At 41.9% G+C, this 22,255-nt stretch overlaps 1 protein-coding gene across 10 annotated transcripts in view; it reads left to right on the top strand.

The window, feature by feature from the left end:
• The window catches only part of dnah6 (dynein, axonemal, heavy chain 6), a 362,044-nt gene that overhangs the window by 152,706 nt on the left and 187,083 nt on the right, over nucleotides 1–22,255 (top strand). For 9 of the 10 annotated variants that reach the window (XM_069923917.1, XM_069923897.1, XM_069923911.1 and 6 more), the window contains 5 exons: nucleotides 143–698; nucleotides 2,018–2,140; nucleotides 7,100–7,282; nucleotides 15,409–15,552; nucleotides 18,218–18,439. In XM_069923917.1, coding sequence (XP_069780018.1) covers nucleotides 143–698; nucleotides 2,018–2,140; nucleotides 7,100–7,282; nucleotides 15,409–15,552; nucleotides 18,218–18,439 — 1,228 coding nt within the window. The remainder of the gene's footprint in view (nucleotides 1–142; nucleotides 699–2,017; nucleotides 2,141–7,099; nucleotides 7,283–15,408; nucleotides 15,553–18,217; nucleotides 18,440–22,255) is intronic. The other variant, XM_069923927.1, reaches the window with a different exon arrangement.

Here is a 22,255-nt window from a genome sequence, read left to right as displayed (position 1 = left end):
CTCCTCCTCTCTCTCTCAATTGTGCATAAAAAAACTGCCATTCTGATGTCTTGATAAATGCACCTTAAGTTTATTGAATAACATATCTTTGTATGGTCACAATAGAATGGATTATAATGAGATGATTCTTCTTTTCCTTCAGTGGAATCCTTTCAGACTTATTTCCAGGAGTTATTATTCCAGATCATGATTATGGTTCGTTCCAACAAACAATTATTGATGTCATGATTAACCAAGGCCTCCAAGCTGTTCCTGCAATGATTGTTAAGGTGATACAATTGTATGAAACCATGATTGTACGGCATGGTGTCATGCTGGTTGGGCCTACAGGGAGCGGCAAAACAACAGTTTATCAGATTCTGGCTGATACTCTAGGAGCCCTACATAATGCTGGTGAGACAGACCCAAACTATCAGCCAGTGAAAACGTATGTACTCAATCCCAAATCAATCACAATGGGTGAACTGTATGGCGAGGTAAACAACACTACAATGGAATGGAATGATGGGCTCATGGCTCTCAGTGTTCGTGCAGCCGTCCATGATGAAAGTCCAGAACACAAATGGATTATCTGTGATGGGCCTGTTGATGCCTTGTGGATTGAAAATATGAATACAGTACTTGATGATAACAAGATGCTGTGTCTTGCAAACAGTGAACGGATTAAACTCACTCCTTATATTCATATGGTCTTTGAGGTAGGTGATTCTATAATTGCTTATTATTGTATGTTTTAAGGCTATGGGCCTTGTGGAATTTCAACATTTTTGTTACTTTGTATCTTTAATAATCAGAAATTTACTGCAAAAATATGTACTACTTTTGTATTGATTATATTAAAGTGAATTTGTACTTTCTCTCTAAACTGAAATATTTAAGAAAGTATCATTTTTTGATTTGATGTATTCATTATTGCTTCTATTAACATTGAATCTTTGATGCTTGTGAGCACTTGTGAAGATGGTTAAAAAAAAACCCAGAACGAAACTTGTCTTTGCCACTGTAGCGCTCGTCGAAAGGACCAAAGACTTGTTGATCCAAACCAAGGCTTTTATTAGCAAAAGACAGGAGCTCTTCACAGGTGGCCGACCAGTCCCGAATAATCCGACCTGGCTAGGGACACAACCCTTTAAGGCCCAGACAGTAGGTGTGGCTAAGCTCTCAGCCAATTGCTGTAAGCACAGTCATTACATACTCTAGATACTATAGCTATATACATTGGTGATAGGTCTGTACTATCACAGCCACTGAAACATTAACAATATAAAGGAGGCATTCATTCAGCCCAGTGTGTTGTTGCAGTGCCCCAGCAGAGCAAACCAATTAATTCCATTTCCCCTCTTTTTATTTCCTTGTAACTCTTCAATTTTTTTTCTCTCACATGCAAATCGATTTTCCTTAGCTATACAATGGTTAATTTATAATAGACAGCAAGCCTTTGGGATGTGGGAGGTATTTAGCACACTAATGTGCTCATGGAGAAAACAAGCTCAGAGGAAACAGTGCAAGAAGCTCAGTGTTAACTGTTGCATCATCTATGCCACTACTTTAATTCTACAGTAAAATACCTGTTCAGAATTCAAGGAATGGGCAATAAAAATGCAGAAAATAAATAAGTAAAAAATATGAAAGTTTAAAATTGGCACCCCCACCGGTCAATTCTCCAATCATGTAACATTGAATCTCAAGCAATCATCAAATTCACTTATCTGGAATCTACCAATCCCCATAAATACCAGGCACTGGGTTTTTTTTTACTGTACTTTGAAATATAGTTTGCCTGCAGTTATTCAGATAGTCAATTGAAGTACTTTTCATTTGTCAATGTGTGTTTCACAAAAGATTTTTTAAAAGAATCTCATTGAAATGTATTAATATTTAGCAGTATTTAAAAATCCTAAAACTCCACTTATTGTAGGCAGATAGTTATTAATTGTATTATGCTTGTTGTATGGCACAACAGTTGAATTTGTTGCATTTAGCTAATTTAGGAAAAAATATTTTTGTTATTTTCCAGGTACAAGACCTGAAGATGGCCTCTCCTGCTACTGTTAGCAGGTGTGGAATGGTGTATGTTGATGCAGAGGAACTCAAGTGGATGCCCTATGTGCAGACATGGATGAATCACATTTTAGATGGTGTAAGTTATATTTATAAATTGTAGTTTGGACATTATTGAAATGAAATGGACTTTTAGAACATGTTAATTCACATAATAGGGCATTTATTCTCCTGCACCAGATTTACCTGTTTTCCATTCTCAGAGAAATGTTTTCCTTCCAGCATGATCTGGAGCACAATCCTCCACTGGGAAAGCAGGTCCCTTCCCATTGATGAGATGCAGCACAAAACTGCTCCTAGGCTGGCTGCAATGATGAGAATATTGTTGACCGTAGTATCTGTTCAACTACCAACTTCAGGTTGATCATAATGGCACAGGTGTTTGTGGTGACAGTTTTTTCATGTAAATAATGTCCATCTATATGGAATGTCAAATATAATAATGTATCCTCTAAGTGCAGGGCTCCATCAAGGATGTGCCCTGTCGACCTCCAGCTGAATGTTCAGGAAACTGGGAAAGCTAAGCATCCTAGGTTACATGGAACTGATGCTCTTATCTTCAACTTCTCACCTGTTGCACCTCCACAACTAACTTCCTAAATCCTAGTGACCATGACTGGATCAGTGTCTGACATGATACCATCTTTAACTTCATTTGTTATCTACGGATGCTGAATCCTTGTCACTTCTTTCTTCAAAATTATTATAAAGCAGCACAATTAAAATTTATTAATAGTACGTTTAATTTGGAAAAATCATTGGTATGAGAAAACATTGAATAATCTCAGATTAGTGAGAAGAAGATGGATCAATTTATTTATAAATGGAATTCTAAATTGTAACGTTATTATACGTCGCCTATTTTAATACATTTGATGGAATTATGGAATGTGATAAACAAAGAAATAGGTACACAAGGGAAATTTTTGGATAAGACACCTTTGTATCCGAATCAACTTTTTTTTGTTTATGCTTAATCAGTTTTTGAAATTATGGGACCAAAAAGGAATTAAAACTCTACAAGATTGTTCTGAAGCAGGCTATTTTATTTCTTTTCAAAGAATGAAAGAGAAATATGAAATACAGTCGAATACTCTTATCAAGTCAGAGCTTTATTATTGGATAATTTCGGTTATCTAGACAATCTCATTTTAAAACTTTACTTATAGAAGGTGGGAAGAAGAGATTTATATCTGAAATGCATTTGTTATTGCAGAATAAAATGCTTAAGTTAAATTTGCAAAAGCCTCAGTTAAAATTGAAAAAAGATTTTGCGATTTGATTAATCAAGATGATTGGAGGAATTTGAGTAAAGATAACATGACTAAAGTTATTAATGCGAGATATAGATTAGTTCATTATAATTTTATACATCAATTATATTTAACCTCGTAAAAATTAAAGAGATATAATTTATCTTCTTTAGATTTATGTTTTAGATGTCAGAAGGAAGTAGGTTCTTTTTTACATTCTACTTGGTTATGTGATATGGTAAAGACTTTTTGAATGCAACTTAGAGTTATTAGAGCATATTTTTAATGTTAAAATTCCATTGGATCCATTATTATTTTTGTTAGTATTAAAAAACTGAGTTTGGAATCGAGGTTGACTAGACTTCAAATAGCATTTTTGAGATTAGCATGAGTTATTGCTAGAAAATGTATAGTGATTAAATGGAAAAATGAGATTGATTTGAGTTTATATAGATGGTATATGGAATTGAGATCTTGTATTCCGTTGGAAAAAGTCATGTATAATTTACGTGATAATTATTTTTTTATTGGAAAGTTTGGAGCCCTTATTAGGATTATATGGGTTTAATATTGTGAATTCTCCGGCCATGCTGTGGTGGTGTTGTTCTAATCCACAGTACTTAATTATGTTATTCTGGTTTATATCTCCTTTTCCTTCTTTCTTTTTGGGTTAGGTATGGGTATAGGTATGGGGGGATGGGTTAGGGAAAAGCAGGGAGTTAGGGTGGGTAGGGAGGGATTTATATATACCATGTATTTTTATCCTATCTGGTGTAGGCTTCATGGTCAAGAACTCCATTGCCTCCAAACTCGAAAACCTCCCGACAGGCCACTCGGACCGGATCATGTCCATGCGACTCCCCCTTCAAAACAAGTGCCGCATCACCCTCATCAGTGTCTATGCTCCAACCCTTCAGGTGGAACCAGCAGAAAAGGACAAGTTCTACACTGACCTGCGCAACCTCATTCAACGCACCCCTACAGCCGACAAGGTTGTCATCCTTGGCGACTTCAACGCTCGCGTCGGCAAAGACTCAGAAACCTGGCCAGGAAACCTGGGCAAGCATGGTGTCAGCAAGTGCAATGTGTTGGAGCTCTGCACAAAACAGTGGCTTGTCATTACAAACACCCTTTTTTAGCAGAGGGACAGCCTGAAGACTACCTGGATGCATCCCCGATCCAAACACTGGCACCTCCTGGACTACGTCCTGGTGCGTGAAAGAGACAAACGAGATGTGCTCCAGACCAGGGTCAAGCCCAGCATGGAATGCCACACTGACCACCAGCTTGTTCGCTGCAAGCTCAACCTTCACTTCAAGCCAAAGTCCAGGAACAGTAAAGCCCCCAGAAAGAGGTTCAATGTTGGAAACTTGCAGTCAGACGAAGTGAGAGGAAACTTCCAGGCAAACGTCAAAGCAAAACTCGAGGATGCAATCCGCATCACGGACTCGTCCCCTGAAACTCTCTGGGATCAGCTGAAGACTGCCATACTGCAATCCACTGAAAAGAAACTGGGCTTCTCCTCCAGGAAAAACAAGGACTGGTTCGACGAAAACAACCAGGAAATCCAGGAGCTGCTGGCAAAGAAGCAAGCTGCCCACCAGGCTCACCTTGCAAAGCCGTCCTGGCCAGAGAAGAAACGAGCCTTCCGTCGTGCATGCAGCCATCTTCAGCGCAAACTCCGGGAGATCCAAAATGAGTGGCGGACTAGCCTCGCCAAACGAACCCAGTTCAGCGTGTACCGCACGGATGGCTGTCTCTTCAATCTGAGGCGCCTGCAAGCTCACACCAAGACACAAGAGTAACTTGTCCGTGAACTACTCTTTGCAGACGATGCCGCTTTAGTTGCCCACTCAGAGCCAGCTCTTCAGCGCTTGACGTCCTGTTTTGTGGAAACTGCCAAAATGTTTGACCTGGAAGTCAGCCTGAAGAAAACTGAGGTCCTCCATCAGCCAGCTCCCCACCATGACTACCAGCCCCCCCACATCTCCATCGGGCACACAAAACTCAAAACTGTCAACCAGTTTACCTATCTCGGCTGCACCATTTCATCAGATGCAAGGATCGACAAGGAGATAGACAACACTCGCCAAGGCAAATAGCGCCTTTGGAAGACTACACAAAAGAGTCTGGAAAAACAACCAACTGAAAAACCTCACAAAGATAAGCGTATAAAGAGCCATTGTCATACCCACACTCCTGTTCGGCTCTGAATCATGGTTCCTCTACCGGCATCACCTACGGCTCCTAGAACGCTTCCACCAGCGTTGTCTCCGCTCCATCCTCAACATTCATTGGAGCAACTTCATCCCTAACATCAAAGTACTCGAGATGGCAGAGGCCGACAGCATTGAATCCACGCTGTTGAAGATCCAACTGCGCTGGGTAGGTCACGTCTCCAGATTGGAGGACCATCGCCTTCCCAAGATCGTGCTATATGACGAGCTCTGCACTGGCCATCGTGTCAGAGGTGCCCCAAAGAAGAGGTACAAGGACTGCCTAAAGAAATCTCTTGGTGCCTGCCACATTGACCACCGCCAGTGGGCTGATATCGCCTCAAACCGTGCATCTTGGCACCTCTCAGTTCAGTGGGCAACAACCTCCTTTGAAGAAGACCACAGAGCACACCTCACTGACAAATGACAAAGGAGGAAAAACCCAACACCCAACCCCAACCAACCAATTTTCCCCTGCAACCGCTGCAACCGTGTCTGCCTGTCCCGCATCGGACTTGTCAGCCACAAACGAGCCTGCAGCTGACGTGGACATTTACCCCCTCTAAATCTTCGTCCGTGAAGCCAAGCCAAAAGTAAAGTAAAAGGCTGTGTACGACCTCTCACCCCAAGTCCAAAGCCCATTGCGCAGCTCAGACGGCAAAGTCCTCCTCAGCGACAAGATCTCCATCCTCAACCGATGGTCAGAACACTTCCAATCTCTTTTCAGTGCCAACCGCTCAGTCCAAGAATCCGCCCTGCTCCAGCTCCCTCAACAGCCCTTAAGGCTAGAGCTGGATGGGGTCCTCACCCGGGAAGAGACATATGAGGCAACTGAACAACTGAAAAGTGGCAAAGCAGCAGGTATGGATGGAATCCCCCCAGAGGTCTGGAAGGCTGGCGGCAAAACTCTGCATGCCAAACTGCATGTGTTTTTCAAGCTCTGCTGGGACCAAGGAAAGCTGCCGCAGGACCTTCATTATGCCATCATCATCACCCTGGACAAAAACAAAGGCGAGAAATCAGACTGCTCAAGCTACAGGGGAATCACGTTGCTCTCCATTGCAAGCAAAGTCTTCGCTAGGATTCTCCTAAATAGAATAATGCCTAGTGTCGCCGAGAATGTTCTCCCAGATTCACAGTGCGGCTTTCGCGCAAAAAAAGGAACTACTGACATGGTCTTTGCCCTCAGACAGCTCCAAGAAAAGTGCAGAGAACAAAACAAAGGACTCTACATCACCTTTGTTGACCTCACCAAAGCCTTCGACACCATGTATATCTTTTTTTATTTATATATATATGTATATATCATGGTTTACAAATTTTAAATAAAATATTCAAAAAAGATAACAATTTCATCTCCTTTTCCTTTCTATCCTTAAAAAAAGGCAAATATGTTGAAATATTTAGTTAACTTTGTCAAATTTTAACCATATCTCTGCAATAGCTATCAAATGATACCCATTTTCAGTGCATATGTATATTGTGAAATGTGACAGTAAATATTATCATTATTATCCACTTAAATGTGTTAAAAATATGTTAAGAACTTAAAAATGTTCTTGTGTTTAGGTATCATTTGAATCATGCCAACACTTAATGGGACTTTTTAAAACTTGTGTTGAAAATGGGTTGCACTTTGTCCACAAGAAATGCACACAGGGAATCCCTCAAGTTGACATAAGTAAGGTCGCAACTCTCTGCTGCCTTCTTGAATCTCTGCTGCTTGGAAGTCAAGGTCCAGACCTCAGTATGGTAAGTGTAAAGCAGAGTAACATCCAGAAAACATGCTACAAAAGTGACTCAAGAAGACCATGCATTGCTTACATCAAGTAAAGATGAAGATCTTTACTCGATGTAAGAAATGTAATTATATAAACTCTTATCACTAATTTGTTGTAACTTTTATAACTATGTTGGAAGTTATGTTGTTTTTGTGTGTTTTGCCATGGTATAAAGATTAAATTTTCCATTATTTTATGCTATATAGCATATTTTATGCTACTTATAGCAATTTGTACAATGGTGTAAGGTTTGTTTTTATTTATTACACATAATAAGGGGCTTGAATAAATAGAAATGTATGTTTTAAAGATTTCCACAGTTACAGAACTGTGTACATTGAAGGTAATTATTTATTAAGTCATGACACCTTCTTGGAGATCTGAAGTTGTCAGTAGAATGAGAATGCAGTACATATTTCATTTTCCTATGGGGACAACTGAACTAGTGAATATTGTGAATGGGAAATATAATTAAACTATCTTGTGTGTCTTCTTATGCAGTGCCAAAGGATAAAATTTCACTCCAGTTCTGTGGGTTGTGAAATCATGTAGCCAACATGGGATCCAGTGGTTCTGCCATAAGTGATGAGGGAGGTCCTTTATAAGTCAAGGTGATGGGAAGTATAAGACCTCAGATCAGTCTTTTAGCCGATGAAGTGAACCCATGAAAAGCATCTCATCTAGACACATTCCCTGGCTACATTCTGAGAAGAGACTAGAAGGGCTGAAGGGGCCTGCTTCTCTGTTATAATATGCTATCCTGCACAATTCATTTGGAGGGAGTGTTCCTGACATCTCCGTCCTCTCCCTGCTGCAAGCTGAAGTACCCACATGTTTTAAGCCCACTATTATTCCAGTACTAAAAAAACACAGAAAAGCATGTCTCTGTAGTGGTCCGGTCCGTACACAAGGGGCCGAATCGCCACCGCACACAGCCTACATACAATGGTGCAGAGAGACTGCTTCCTCACTGAGGAGAAGCACCATGGTTAAAGAGAGGACTGCGGGGAGTGTGCGCTGCTCCTGAGACTGTGTGCTGACGTCACTTCCGTGAGCCGGTGTGATGGGGGTGGTGGGGGGGGAGGGTGGTTTCAGAGTATTGCTTCTGTAGTGCGGTCTGTTTGAATAAAGGGTCAGTTACTGGTTCACTCAGCCCAGGGCATACGTGTTCCTTTCTTTTCGCAGCGCCATTATATCGTGTGTGCTACAATGGTGACCCCGTATAGGTTTCAATGGTTTGAGACCTACCAGCACACAGCAGCATGGACCCTACCGGGTTTTCAGCAGCTCCTGAAGCTGGTGGAGATGAAGCTGCTGTAGTTGCGGCCATTTCTGCTACCGCTCCAGCTATGGTGAATGCTGTGGGCATTCCAATTTGGGACAACCAGCCACGCAGTTGGCTGCAGCTAGCTGAGGCACAGTGAGAGGCATAATGCTGAAGAGACCAAATTCTGGCTCCTTGTCAGTGCCCTGGTTCCAGTCATAGCAGCAAGAGTCAGTCCTTTAGTGAACCACCCACCCATGGAACACAAATATACCCTCCTTCGTCAGTTCTTACTTGACTCTTTTGAACTCAGCCAGCACGAATGGGCCGTTCACATACTTAACTCACAGGGCCTAGGGGACTGCAGCGCCTCTGAACTTATGCAGGAACTAGTGGCCTTAGCAGACGGACACACCGTGTTTCCTGTTTGAAGCCCTATTCTTGTCGAAGTTGTCAGTCCACTTTCTTCAGCCATCTCTAATATGGAGTTTGCTCACCTGCACCTCATGACCAAGGAAGTGGACTGGCTTTTCCGAACCCCTCAGCCGGACTCAATCCATGTCCAGCCTATTTGTGTGCTGGGTACTACAACACCAGCAGGGACTACTCAGTCCCCATCCCTGGCAGCTGTGGGAACCGTACAGACTCAGCACAACGACCATCCCGACAAGGGTACTGGTTACTGCTACTACCACCATTGATGGAGCCATAATGCCTGATGTTGCATTTCCTTCCCTGTAATTTCCCTGGATCCACACATCGGAAAACGAATAAGTCAGCCGTCGTTAGTGGCCTTGGTGGTTGGCACCATAAAGGCCTCCTGCACCTACGAGACCTTAAGACTGGACGACTGTTCCTCCTGAACACTGGTGCCAAGATCAGCCTCATACCACCCACAATCCCCAAAGTTTCTCCTTGCAGGCAGCCAACGGTTCTACGATCCCTAGCTACGGAACTCAACTTGTGACTATCCACACCAAGGACACAGTTTTCCAATGGCAGTGCACAGGCGCCTCCATGGGTCAAGCCCTCCTAGGGGCAGTCTTTCTGCAGGCCAATGAACTGCTGGTGGATTTGACCAGGTACCACCTAGTGAACGTAGCAACCTTCCAGGTTTTTCCCGATGGGAGTCCATGCCTCCAACCAAAATGAGAACACCTCCCTCCTGACTGATTTCCCATTGCTGCAAGCCATAAATTTCTATGATGCAGAACCTGCACAAAGTGTGCAGCATTTCATTGAGACTACTGGACCACCAATTCACGTGAGGGCAAGATGACTTCCCCAGGACAAGCTCCTTCTGGCTAAAATTGAGTTTGCAACCAGGGAAGAGTTGGGTATCATCTGCTGCTCGAACAACGCTTGGGCCTCCACCCTACATATGGTTCCCAAGAACTCTGGAGGGTGGCACCTATGTGGAGACCAATACCTCACGTGCAAGATTTCACTGCTCAACTCCAGGGAACTCAGATCTTCTCTACTAAAATCGATTTAGCCAAAGGATGTTATCAGATTCCAGTGCACCCCGATGACATCCCAAAGACTGCCATCATCACCCCGTTCGGACTTTTTGAATTCATGCATATGCCTTTTGGCTTAGAAAATGCGGCCCAGATGTTCCAGCGCCTTATGGACATGGTGACTTGGGACCTGGAGGGAATATTTGTCTATCTCGACTATATTCTCATCTCCAACCCCAAAGCAGGAGTACATAGGGAACACCATCGGCAGTTTTTGCCAAGCTTCAGGCTCATGGGTTAACAATAAACTCAGCTAAATGCTAGTTTGGTTGGACACCATCGATTTCCTGGGACATCACCAGCACAGGAGCCATGACACTGTTCAACAAGGTAGATGCCATCCGCAATTTTCCCAAACCAACCTCTCTCAAGGGACTGCGGGAATTCATACGCATGGTGAACATTTACCATCGTTTCCTCCCAGGAGCTGTAGCCATCAAAAGGGGCGAGAAGACTCTCACCTGGTCCACTGATGCATTCCAAGCCTTTGACACAACCAAAACAGCACTATCTGAAGCCACCTTCTTGGCCCACCCAGACCCAGACTCCCCTTTGTCATTGACAATGTACACCTCCGAGAGAGTGGTTGGTACAGTACTGCAGCAGTGGGCCAATCAACAATTTGCTTTCAGCAAGTACCTGAGGTGACCTGAACTTAAGTACAGTGCTTTTGTTTGGGAGCTGCTAGCTCTCTACCTGGCCATAGGTACATCCTAGAAGGCCGGGTATTCATGGCATACACAGACCACAAACCACTGGTGCAAGCATTGGGGAAGATCTCGGACCCATGGTTGGCTAGATATCAATGCCACCTTTCTTGTATCTTGGAATTTACCTCAGACATCCGACATGTTGCAAGTACGTCCAATATAGTAGTAGGCGCACTCTAATGCCCAACAATCTCTGAGGTTTTGGGTGGATTCGACATGGCCCAACTAGCCAGGGACCAGACCAAGGATACAGACATGCAGACCTACCACACAGGCATCACAGGACTGCAGGTACAGGAGTTCACCCCTGAACCAGGAGGACCACTACTCCTTTGCAACACATCCACTGATCATCTGAGGCTCATCCTTCCCGCTGTTTGGAGACACCAGGCGTTCAACCAAGTTCATGGACTTTCGCATCCCTGCATCAGATCAATGGTCTGTCTTGTCTCGGATTGCTTTGTATGGGATGGATTATGCTGCAAATTCTCTCTCTGGGGCAAAGACCTGTGTACAATGTCAACGTGCCAAAATCCAGTGACACACCAAGGCACTGTTACAACCCTTCCCATCTACTGAAAACAGATTCCACCATATCCACATGGACATCATGGGACCACTGCCAATCAGCCAAGTGATGAGGTACCTGTTGACTGTGGTCGACTGTTTCACACGTTGGCCAGAGGCGGTCCCTATGCCATCCTACAACACAGAAACCTGCGTGCGAGCATTCGTGTCGCAATGGGTCATTCATTTCAGTGTCCCTTATATATCACCTCCTCCCTGTGGTTAACACTGTCAAAATTCTGTGGTAGCCAGTTACACCACATGACTGCCTATTACTCCCAAGTGAATGGACCGCCACTTGAAGGCGTCTATGAAATCTCGACTCCAGGGCCCAAACTGGATGGACAAACTCCCATGGGTCCTGCTTGGCATCTGCATGGCATCCAAAGAAGGCCTCCCCACCTCGTCGGCCGAGATCGTCTACGGGTGACCATTTCAGCTCTACTGAACCTCAGCGCAATGCCCTGGATGTCCTGCAGCATTTAAGGGATAGCACAGCCAACCCATGCCCACTCCCTATTACCACACATGGCACTCCACCCTACCATGCCCCAAAAGATTTGAAAACTGCAGATTTTATTTTCATCAGGAGGAGGCAGCCAGGAACCCCTTTACGATGGCCTTACGATGGAGCTCTTCAAGTGCTTAAGAGGAATGGAGTAGTTTTTGCTCTGGATGTTGGGTGTAAACAGGACATGTTCACTATGGATTGTTTAAAACAGGCCCACTTAGACGGCATGGAACCTTTAACTGTTTCTCGGTTGCGGCAACGTGGCTCCCCTCCTAAGGATTCAAAAACAATGACTGTGAGAAATGTTTGTGATTCTGTGTGGGGTGGTCCGGTCTGGCCCCATACACAAGGGGCCAAATCGTCACAGCACACAGCATACATACAATGGCACAGAGACTGCCTCCTCACTGAGGAGAAGCACCAGGGTTAGACAACGGACTGCAGGGAGTGAACGTCACTCCTGAGACTGTGTGCTGATGTCTCTCCCATGAGCTAGCCTGGTGGGTGGGGGAGTTTGCAGAATTGCTTCTGTAGCGCGGTCTGTTTGAATAAAGAGTCAGCTACTGGTTCACTCAGCTCAGTCCAGACATGTTCCTTTCTTTTCGCAGCTACATCTCAATAGTTACACTGGACAACAATTTTTTTCAAAGGTTTGCTTCCTGAAAAAAAATTGTGGATTATGATTGACAACTTCAAGCTGAATACAAAGATAATTTTATATTTGCTGTATCATGTCGGAAGTTGGAGAATCATTAAATTAATTTTTCTGGAATTTAATCACATAATGATGCTGGCACATTGTGTTATGCCTCTCATGTCAGAGTCCAACAATAGCCAGCCAGCATGGATAGATTCAAATTGCCCTGATACCTTTTTACCATGGCTGCAATGTCCTTGTGAAACCTTTCACCATGTTGGTCACTGACTGCACCAAGGTCAGTTGGGAAGAAGTGCATGTGCATGTAGACATAAAATATGACAGGAAATCACAAAAATAGGTTATATCTAAAAAAAATGTATGTAATAAGAACATTTTGAGGTGATATTTGTGATCAGGAGCTCAAAATTGGTAAAGTACAGCCAACAAATGTTCAGGAAGCAAAATCTTCATAGTCCAGTGTTATTTCCCAATGGCTCTGACATACATCATAATGAAGTGCTTTGATAGGTTTGTCATGTCAACTTCAACACACCAACCATTCTCAATCCTCAGTCCAATTTTTGCACAGTTTTAATAGGCTAATGGGAAAATGCAATTTCCCTGGCCCTGCGCTCTACTCGGGAACATCTGGATAACAAAGTTACCTTTGTTTGACTCCTGTTTATTGAAGATAGACCTTCAGTCAACACCACAGTACTAAACAAAATCCTAAGACATAGGAATCAGCACCCTACTCTGCAACTGGATCCTCAACTTCCTATCCTGTAGGCCACAAGCATTGAGGACTGGTGACAACATTTTCTCCATGATAATCCTGAATGCCAGTGGCCCGCAAGGCTATGTACACAGCCCCTTACTCTACTCCCTGATTCTGGCGAAGTTGGTTTGGAAAAGGACACAGATTCAGATTGCATATTGTGCCTTTGAATAGGGAAGATTTTGCAGAGATTTTACATTGATGTTATTTCTCCCTATGTAGATAGTCCATCTTTCTGAAGCATGCAAGAGAGCAATGATTATTATTGCTGAGTAGACCATGAGGTTTGTGCTAGATTTGAATAGTGACAAAACCTCCCAAGTGGTGTGTTGGTCATCCCTTTGTTATGATCATTTATCTTATGGAACCCTTTACCTGCAAACAAGCTCCCTTATATTGTTTCCAAAAGGCTGGCATATGTACAAATAACATAACTAGTTTCCTTCCTCTGCCCACTTTTAGTAGCTGTTCTACTTTTGTACTTTTGATGCCATTCACTATAATACTGTGGAGGTATAATTAGCATATTGAATGATTTTTTTGGGGGGTATTTTCAGACTTGTGGGCAAATTCATCTCACTGGCATTTATAAAAACGGATCCCATTTGTTATCTGGGGACAGTTCATGTTTCACTGCATTATGTTATATTGCATGCCCATTACAATGGGAAGAGAGTTGTAGTTGAGATATAAAATTTATGAATTCTACACCAAAACATTTAGTTCATGGGTTTCCCAGGCACTTGCCAAATGAAAACGATTGGAATTGAAGAGCCTTGATAAAGTAGGTAATATGCACTCGGTACTCACAACTGCTTCCTCTTGTAAAAGACTGTTCGTAGTGTAGTTTACAAGAAAATGACAAATAATGGTGTTCATAGAAGATACACTTGTCCTCAGAGATTACTTTGTACATTTCAGAGTTACTTTTCACAACTTCAGTGGTGAAATGTGCACTTCAGCTTTTTGCATTTGGGTCTTCCAGAGATATTCTATGATATTTGTGAATTCCTTCAGATTGCTGGAATTTTGCAACACTTAATATAGAATTTCCTAACAAAATAAAACTGAAAATTTGAGAGAAGTCCAGCAGATCGGGCAGCATCTGTTGAGAGGAAAAGAGTTAACATTTCAGGTTAATGATCCTTTATAAGGAATAAATATAGTTCAGTATCCATTGACAGTCATTTAAAATGACTAATGTATGCTAAATGGTTTATCAATATTTAATTTTTTCACTGCTTAGCTGGTGGCATCCATTTCAAATGTCAAAGCATACCAGGTGTGATATTACAATGATTATGCGTATTAAAATGTGGGTGAATGTAGCATTGGGTTGACCTTTTTATGGTGACTTAATAATTCTCTGCAGTTAATTTAGAGATGTGGCATGATGTACCAGCTGCAGATTTCTTCATCCTTTGACTAACAATTTTTTTCTTTAGACTCTTGCTGTCTTTGTGAAACTAAAAGTAGACTTTGCTTGATGTGGTTTTCCATGCCAATTCAAAATACCAACTTGGATGTTTAGAGCATTATTATGAAGTTAAAGCCATGTTAAATGTATTGCAATCACATCAGTGATTAAATTAAATGGGAAAGCAGGGAATAAATCTATAATGATGACTCTTTTTAAATATATTGTTGGCAGGCATGCTGCACTTTCAGTTTGTTTTCATCGTAAGGTGGAAGACTTTGTTAATCTTTATTTAAAATGCTCCATTCAGTTTTGGTCCCCACTCTAAAATGAATGTTAATGATGCCCTTGGAAAATGGCAGGAATCACTGATGGATAGCTACTTTTAAATGTCACAGCTATCACTGTGAATAAAGTACTGGTTAGAAAAAGCAAACTTCAAGAAGATTTGAATTGTTCAAAATGATGAAAAGGTTAATTCAAATTATTATATTTTAAAACTGAACAGATTATGGCTGACCACAGATCTATGTTATATTAATTTCAATATTAATCAACTGTACAACATAAATTAGGAATATGGAAGTGCACATGGATAACTTGCAAAGTCCTACAAGCTTCAAGATGAAGAACATAATAAATATGAATGAAAATTATTGCTGACAACATAATTTTGTTTTATTTTCAAAGGATGCTTCTCAATTAAATGGTGTTATTACTCAGACGTTTGCCTTTTGCTATATTTGGTCTATTGGAGGAAATTTAACTGAGAATTACTGGGATAGCTTTGATTCATTTGTCCGTCATCAGTTTGAAGACTATCCTGAGGCTAAGGTATCTAAATAAATACAATGCTGTTCATAACCAATACATTCCTGGTAAGTAAAACACAAGCTGCTGGAGGAACTCAACAGGTCAAGCTGCATCTATGGAGGCAAAAGGATAATTGATGATTTGGGTTGTGACCTGTGTAGGATTGAAAATGTAGAAGGAAAGAAAGGAGAGTGGAACCAGGAGAGGTGCAGAACAGTGAGCAGATGGAGCCAGGTGTAGAATGGGAAGGTGATAATGGAACCAGATAAGTAAGAAGGACGATGGAATCTGATGGGGGGAGAGGACAGGAAATATAATATAGCAGAGAGGAAACCCAGGAGGGTAGGCATATGGATAATGGAAAATAATGGGAAAAGAGAATAAAGACAAGGGGAGGCAGAACTCAGTTGAACTAGTGCAAAAATAGTGAGACACAGAAGTGTGACATGGGGGTGCAGGTTCAGTTTTCATACCAGTGGATGGTACACTACCTAAGTGGAATGTTATTTCATAGACCAGCAACAATAGAAATTCACCAAGACAATGTTATTTTTAAAACAATATATTTATTAATAATTATTAATAATATAACACCTTACTTAAATCTAAACTTAACCCCCAACTATGCACAAATATACCTATGTGTGTGTGTGTGGATTACCCAAACCGTGACAGTTTAGGCACAATTCTGAAAAGTCCATTCAAAGTTCAGTCTTAGAAGTTGTATGTTGAAACTCAGAACATTTAAATTGTTGTTCATAAGTAATTACAATGTAGGTGAGACACTGCATGATTAAAAAGTTCAAAACTCATGAATCTTTATCGAGCTGCTTTCAGAGAAATGTTCTTTCATACGAATGAAGGACACAATTCCCCTCTTCCTTGCATAGGGGAAACAAAATGTGTGACTTCCACAATGCTTTCAAATACCCAGGCAAGGGTCAGAGGAAATAACGATCAGGTTGATCATGATCCAAATGCAAGAATGATCTTGCTTTCTTTTTACCCAGATGTGGGTCAATCAAATAGAACCATTACAATGGTCACAGTAAATCGTTGTTTTCCTCTGACAAGGAGAAATAGCAGAAGTGTCCATTTCACACAAAGTTAGTTCATTTCGTTCTCTTGGAGATCTCTAGTTACTTATTAATCTCAATAATCTTCATGTCTCAATCACATGACTTGCTCGATCAATATTGGTTTTCAGTTTCTGTTTCAATTTCTCAAAACATGTCATCATCATGTGTTCTGTAAAGGTCCCATCTGGTCTTTCTCTTAAATATGCAATCATTGTTCCTTTAGTTCTTCCAAAGCGTTAACATTGTTAATAGTTTGGACTTGGGTCCACTTAAGGGTGTCAAGCTGTCTGGAAATATTATGAACTCTGTGAATGTATTGCACCTGGTGTTCAACCCCTAAAGTAACCACTCATTAAAAAAATAGAAGCTGGCAACAAATAGGAGAGGTTTTTATTCCAGCCTACATTTGGGCTAATGTGGTATTGGAGAAGGCTGAAGACTGGCAGTTTGGTGTGATGCAACCTGAAGGAAACAAAGATTTAAGGATTTCAGAAAGTAGAATTGAGTTAAGATTGAAGATCATTTTCAACTATTGAATAGAGACTAGGCTCAACATGATCTATTCCTGATACTATTTCCAATGTTTATCTCTGTATTGTGCAAACATTGTGATCTACACTCACCTTGGGCCAGGGGTAGATATTAGAAAAGGGTACTGGTTGGAGGCCTATTGGAGGCCTGATCAAAATCTGGGAATATGGTAGAGGTGATGAACAGTTAGAGAATTGGGAATTTGAAATGGCCATCCATTATATGATTTAGACTTGGGTATGAGAATGGGATGGTTCTTCGATATGTCAAGAAGTTTATTGAGAGAGTGAATTAATGATCTGAGGATGCAGGATCCCAGTGAATTGAAATGGAGTATGACTCGATCTTGAGGAATTTTTAATAGTTGTGGTATGAGCGGTATTGGGAAGAATGGGAAGGGAATACTATGGTAATGTTTGGTTCCATTGAGTAGGTTGAGACCCAAGGGTAAAAATTAAGTACTTAGCGCAGCATATGTAAAACCAGTTGTTCCAGGAGTGACCAATAATAGAGGCAACAGAAAGGCAAATGGGACTGCCCCAGAGTACCCAATTGTCTGGTATAGATGAGTTAAGTCAAAGGACCTATCCTGTGTCATATGACTTTATAACTCTAATGTGACCTAATTTATCTGTTGCTTCTCCAAAACTTAACATTGAAAATGTTTTGTGTGCACTTGATGTAAAGGTTTTGTGAGATGTGCAAGTATCAGGTAGTGGGAAGTGGCGAATTGAATTTTCTGAAGAGAAACAAAATGACCTGAAAACGGTTGTTATCCCATTTTGTTCCACGGGAGGTGCATCTTCAATTATATAGTTCTGTTATAAAAAGCATTGCGCAATCTAATTGTATCTCATCTATTTAGCTAACTGGTGCCTAAGTAAACTATTCACAATTCTAATTATATTAAATTATCTGTTCATTTTGCTGGTAATAGCAGGATGTAGAAGTTAATCTGCTTGGATAACATGCAAAGCAAAGTTTATCATTGTATCTCTGTGTATGAGACAATAAACAATTTGATACAACATTTTTGAAATGCATATATCAAAACAGTTTTTTGTACCTTGCACTAGATACCAACCTCTGGCGACCTTTGGAACTACTACATGGACTTTGATAACAACCGTCTGGACCCATGGGACAGAATTATTCCCAGTTTTAAATATGATTGTCAAATACCATTTTTTGAGATGCTTGTCCCCACAACGGACACTGTACGATTTGGATATCTGTTGGAAAAACTTCTTGCTGTTGAGCGCTCTGTACTTTTCACTGGGACAACTGGAGTGGGCAAGGTAAAATGCTCTTATGCCATTTTAGAACAAATTCTAATTGAAAATAAAGCTCTTGAGTTTTCTTGTCAATGTAATTAACATCTGTGATAAATAAAATGAGATGCTATATCTGCTTGCATGTCATAAGATTATGATTTGTTTAAAGCAGTGGTTCCCGACCTTTTACTTTCCACTCACATACCACTTTATGTATTCCCTATGTCATAAGTGTTCTGTGATTAATAAGGGATTGCTTAAGGTGGTATGTGGGTGGGAAGGGAAGATTGAGAATCACTGCTTTAGACCAAATTGTTACTAGAACAGTGGTTCTCAACCTTTTTCTTTCCACTCACATAACACTTGAAGTATTCCCTATGCCATAGATGCCCTGTGATTAGTAAGGGATTGCTTAAGGAGATATGTGGGTGGAAAAAAAAAGTTTGAAAACCACTGTTTTAATCATTCCAAATTGACTCATTATGTGCACAGTTTCATAACTCCAAAGGAAATGGGCCAATGACAATTTTTCTCAAGCAAAATATTTAATTATAATTGGGTCTAAAGCAGTGATTCTCAACCTTCCCTTCCTACCACCTTAAGCAATCCCTTATTAATCACAAAACACTTATGGCATAGGGAATACTTATAATGGTATGTGAGTGGAAAGTAAAAGGTTGGGAACCACTGGTTTAAAGGGATAAATCATTACAGCATTCACTTGTGGTTTCTCCTTGGCACCATCTTTTACAATTCATTTTCACTCAGAACACTTGTGATGAACTGTCCCTTATCTCCTTTATCATAACTATTAATTTTAATTTCTATATCTTACTGTTGGACTATCTTTAAAAAAAATATTTTTATTGATTTTCAGTAATATTAAGTTTGTACAGTACAATTATGGAATGTGCTCCAGAAAAAAAATAATATAAAGAAAAACCTGTTTGGATTCCCAAAGCATAGCCATAATGATAAAGAGAGGACATAATAAATTTAAATATATCAAACCCCCACTAGCCTTAAACAAAGAATACCCTTCTAAACACATCATGAATTCAGCAGCCTGCCTCCACAACGTAGTCTATTTTATGCTTCTGGCATCATCGGGACATCTTAAATGTTGCAAAATCATGCTTCTTTACAAAGTTGGTTGAATATAGTCTTTGGCCATATGTTCTGCTGGTACCCACTTCTCCACATATATAAATAGCAATTAGTTTGCAGGAGATACGTCCACAATTGATATTCAGGTTAGACTAAATGGAGGTACTCATTTAGTTGCTAACACTCCAACCATGAAAAATCTCTGCTGTATAAAGATGCAAACACAGGTAGATCGGGTGTTAACATGCAGGATGTGAGCTTTCATTAACTGGGACATTCAATATGAATAAGGAATTTAAATCTCAGCTTTCTAAAACATTAGTGAGGCCACATCTAGAATATTATGTTGTAGCCGTCTGCCACAAAGAAACACACACTCGCAGTGTGGGAGGTTAAACTCTGACTTTATTGAGGCTGGAAATGCTCCTTGGAGTTCCTGCCCTTTGGTTGATTGGCTGACATCACTCGCATGAATAACAAAAACTGAATTCCTGTCCATAGGAACATTCTTGCATATGAATACCCTTCTTCCTCAGCCTGGTGTTGCTCTGGTTAGCTGGGCAGCCTGGCCAGTGCCATTTTAGGGCTGCTGGTCTTGTACTGCCCCAGCTTCCAACTGTGCCGGTTCACTATGCTAGGAGTCGTGTTGGTGAGTTACGCCGCTGTTTATTACCGGGCGTTGTGCTGGCCTGATGTCCATGGTTGCCGTCCGCCTCATGACTCCCCCTCCCCAGAACCGGTGCTATAGTTCATAGTGTCCATGAATGCAGTGCCCAATGTCTTTGGCGGTCTCCCTCTGTGTCGAGGTGCTGGCATCTCGACGGGTTATGTCGGGTCTGTGTGTGCTGGCTTGAGCCTGTCTGCAATGAAAACCCTGGTTTGCCAACAATGTCCAGTTCGAAGGTGACTCCATTGTTCCGGACAACTCGGAAGGCGCCTTCATAGGGCTTCTGCAGTGGTGGACAGTGAGCCTCTGCACATGAACACATACTCACAGTCTTGGAGTTCTTTAGGGACGTTGAATTTGGCTTGCCCATGTCTGGAGGATGGGGTCAGAGTCAGGTTACCGACCTTTTTCATGCAGCCTGTCCAGGAACGTGGTTGTATCCTCCTGTTGACACCTGGCTAGTGGGACGAAATCCCCGGTGACCATGAGAGGAGTTCTGTAGATGAGCTCGGCGGAGGATGTCCGGAGGTCTTCTTTTGGTGCTGTACGATTGTCCAGCAGTGCCGATGGGTCCACCCAGTTGGGCCCCTTGAGTCTGGTATTAAGGGTGGCCTTGAAGTGCCTGTGGAAGTGCTCCACCATCCTGTTGTACTGCGGCTGGTATGCTATTGTGTGGTTGTGATAGTACAGACCTATCACCAATGTATATAGTTACAGTATCTAGAGTATGTAATGACTGCGCTTACAGCGATTGGCTGAGAGCTTAGCCATGCCTACTGTCTGGGCCTTAAAGGGTTGTGTCGCTAGCCAGGTCGGATCATTCCGGACTGGTCGGCCACCTGTGAAGAGCTCCTGTCTTTTGCTAATAAAAGCCTTGATTTGGATCAACAAGTCTTTGGTTCTTTCGACGAGCTCTACAGTGGTGTAGCTGAGCGCCCTACATGTTAGCAATGTTGGTCTACAGGCTGAAAGTAAATTGTGTGCCTCTGTTGAGGTTATGTGGCGTGGTAGTCTGAACCTTGCTACCCAAGATGAGAGGAGTGCCTTGGCGCAGGACCTGGTGGATGTGTCAGCCAGGGGGATTGCTTCTGGCCACCAGGTGAAGTGACTGACCACCGTGAACAGGTAGCGGAAACCCTGTGAGAATGGTCAAACCTTCGTTTTGTTGGCTTGAAAGGCTGTGGGAGGACCTTTAGGTCCACTAGGAGATTGTGGGCCCACAGGAAGTCTGCTCTAAGGAGTGGTTGTTCCACTGCAACCAGCATGAACTCCCACGAGAAGTGACTGCCTCCGAGTGGCAGCTCAGCTCTATGAGTGCCATAGGTCCATCTGCTGCTGTTGTTGGCAGCCCTCAATGTGGGGTCCACTTGCCTGCATCTAGTGTTCAACGCTGTCAGGGGCATCACATTGACCTCTGCTCCTTATCCACCAAGAAATATCTTCCAGACAGGCAGTCCCATACGTATAGGAGGCTCCCTTGATGGCCAGCTGCCATGGCCATCAGTGACATGAGTTGTCTTCCATTCCCGCAGCTCCAGGATGAATTTTCTTGGCGCTTCTCTTCTTCTTATCAGTGGGAGTACTTTTCGCCTTACATGCTTTAGCGAAGTGGCTGAGTTTTCCACAATAGCTGCAGGTAGCAAATCGAGCCGGACACTTCTGTTTGAGGTCCCATCTGTTACCACAGAAATAACATTTGCCAGGGGTTCACCCTTTTCTTTCCTTTGGGCCACCCCAGTGTGTACTTTTGGTTGCTCCAGGGGAGATAATATTTAATCATATCGCCTCATCCTATAACTTCAATCATAATAAGCAATGATCATTTATACGTGTGTTTTGCAAGATGTAGGATAATTAAAGATGAAAACAAATGCATTGATGAACCATTTTAGAAGGCCTTAGATACTGTAACTCCTGTTCTCTGAAGGGAGATGAAGAGATTCATGGCCTCTTATTAATATATATTTTTAAAGTATTTTCGACCTAGGGCATGTTAACAGGCCTTTCTGGCTCACAAGTCAATGCTGCACAAATACACCAATTAACCCACAAACTCCATACATTTT

The sequence above is a fragment of the Narcine bancroftii genome, chromosome 1, assembly GCF_036971445.1.
Source record: "Narcine bancroftii isolate sNarBan1 chromosome 1, sNarBan1.hap1, whole genome shotgun sequence".
In the NCBI taxonomy this organism is placed as follows: domain Eukaryota; kingdom Metazoa; phylum Chordata; class Chondrichthyes; order Torpediniformes; family Narcinidae; genus Narcine; species Narcine bancroftii.
The sequence above is the reverse complement of the archived record's forward strand: the minus strand, read 5'-3'. Positions and strand labels throughout refer to the sequence as shown.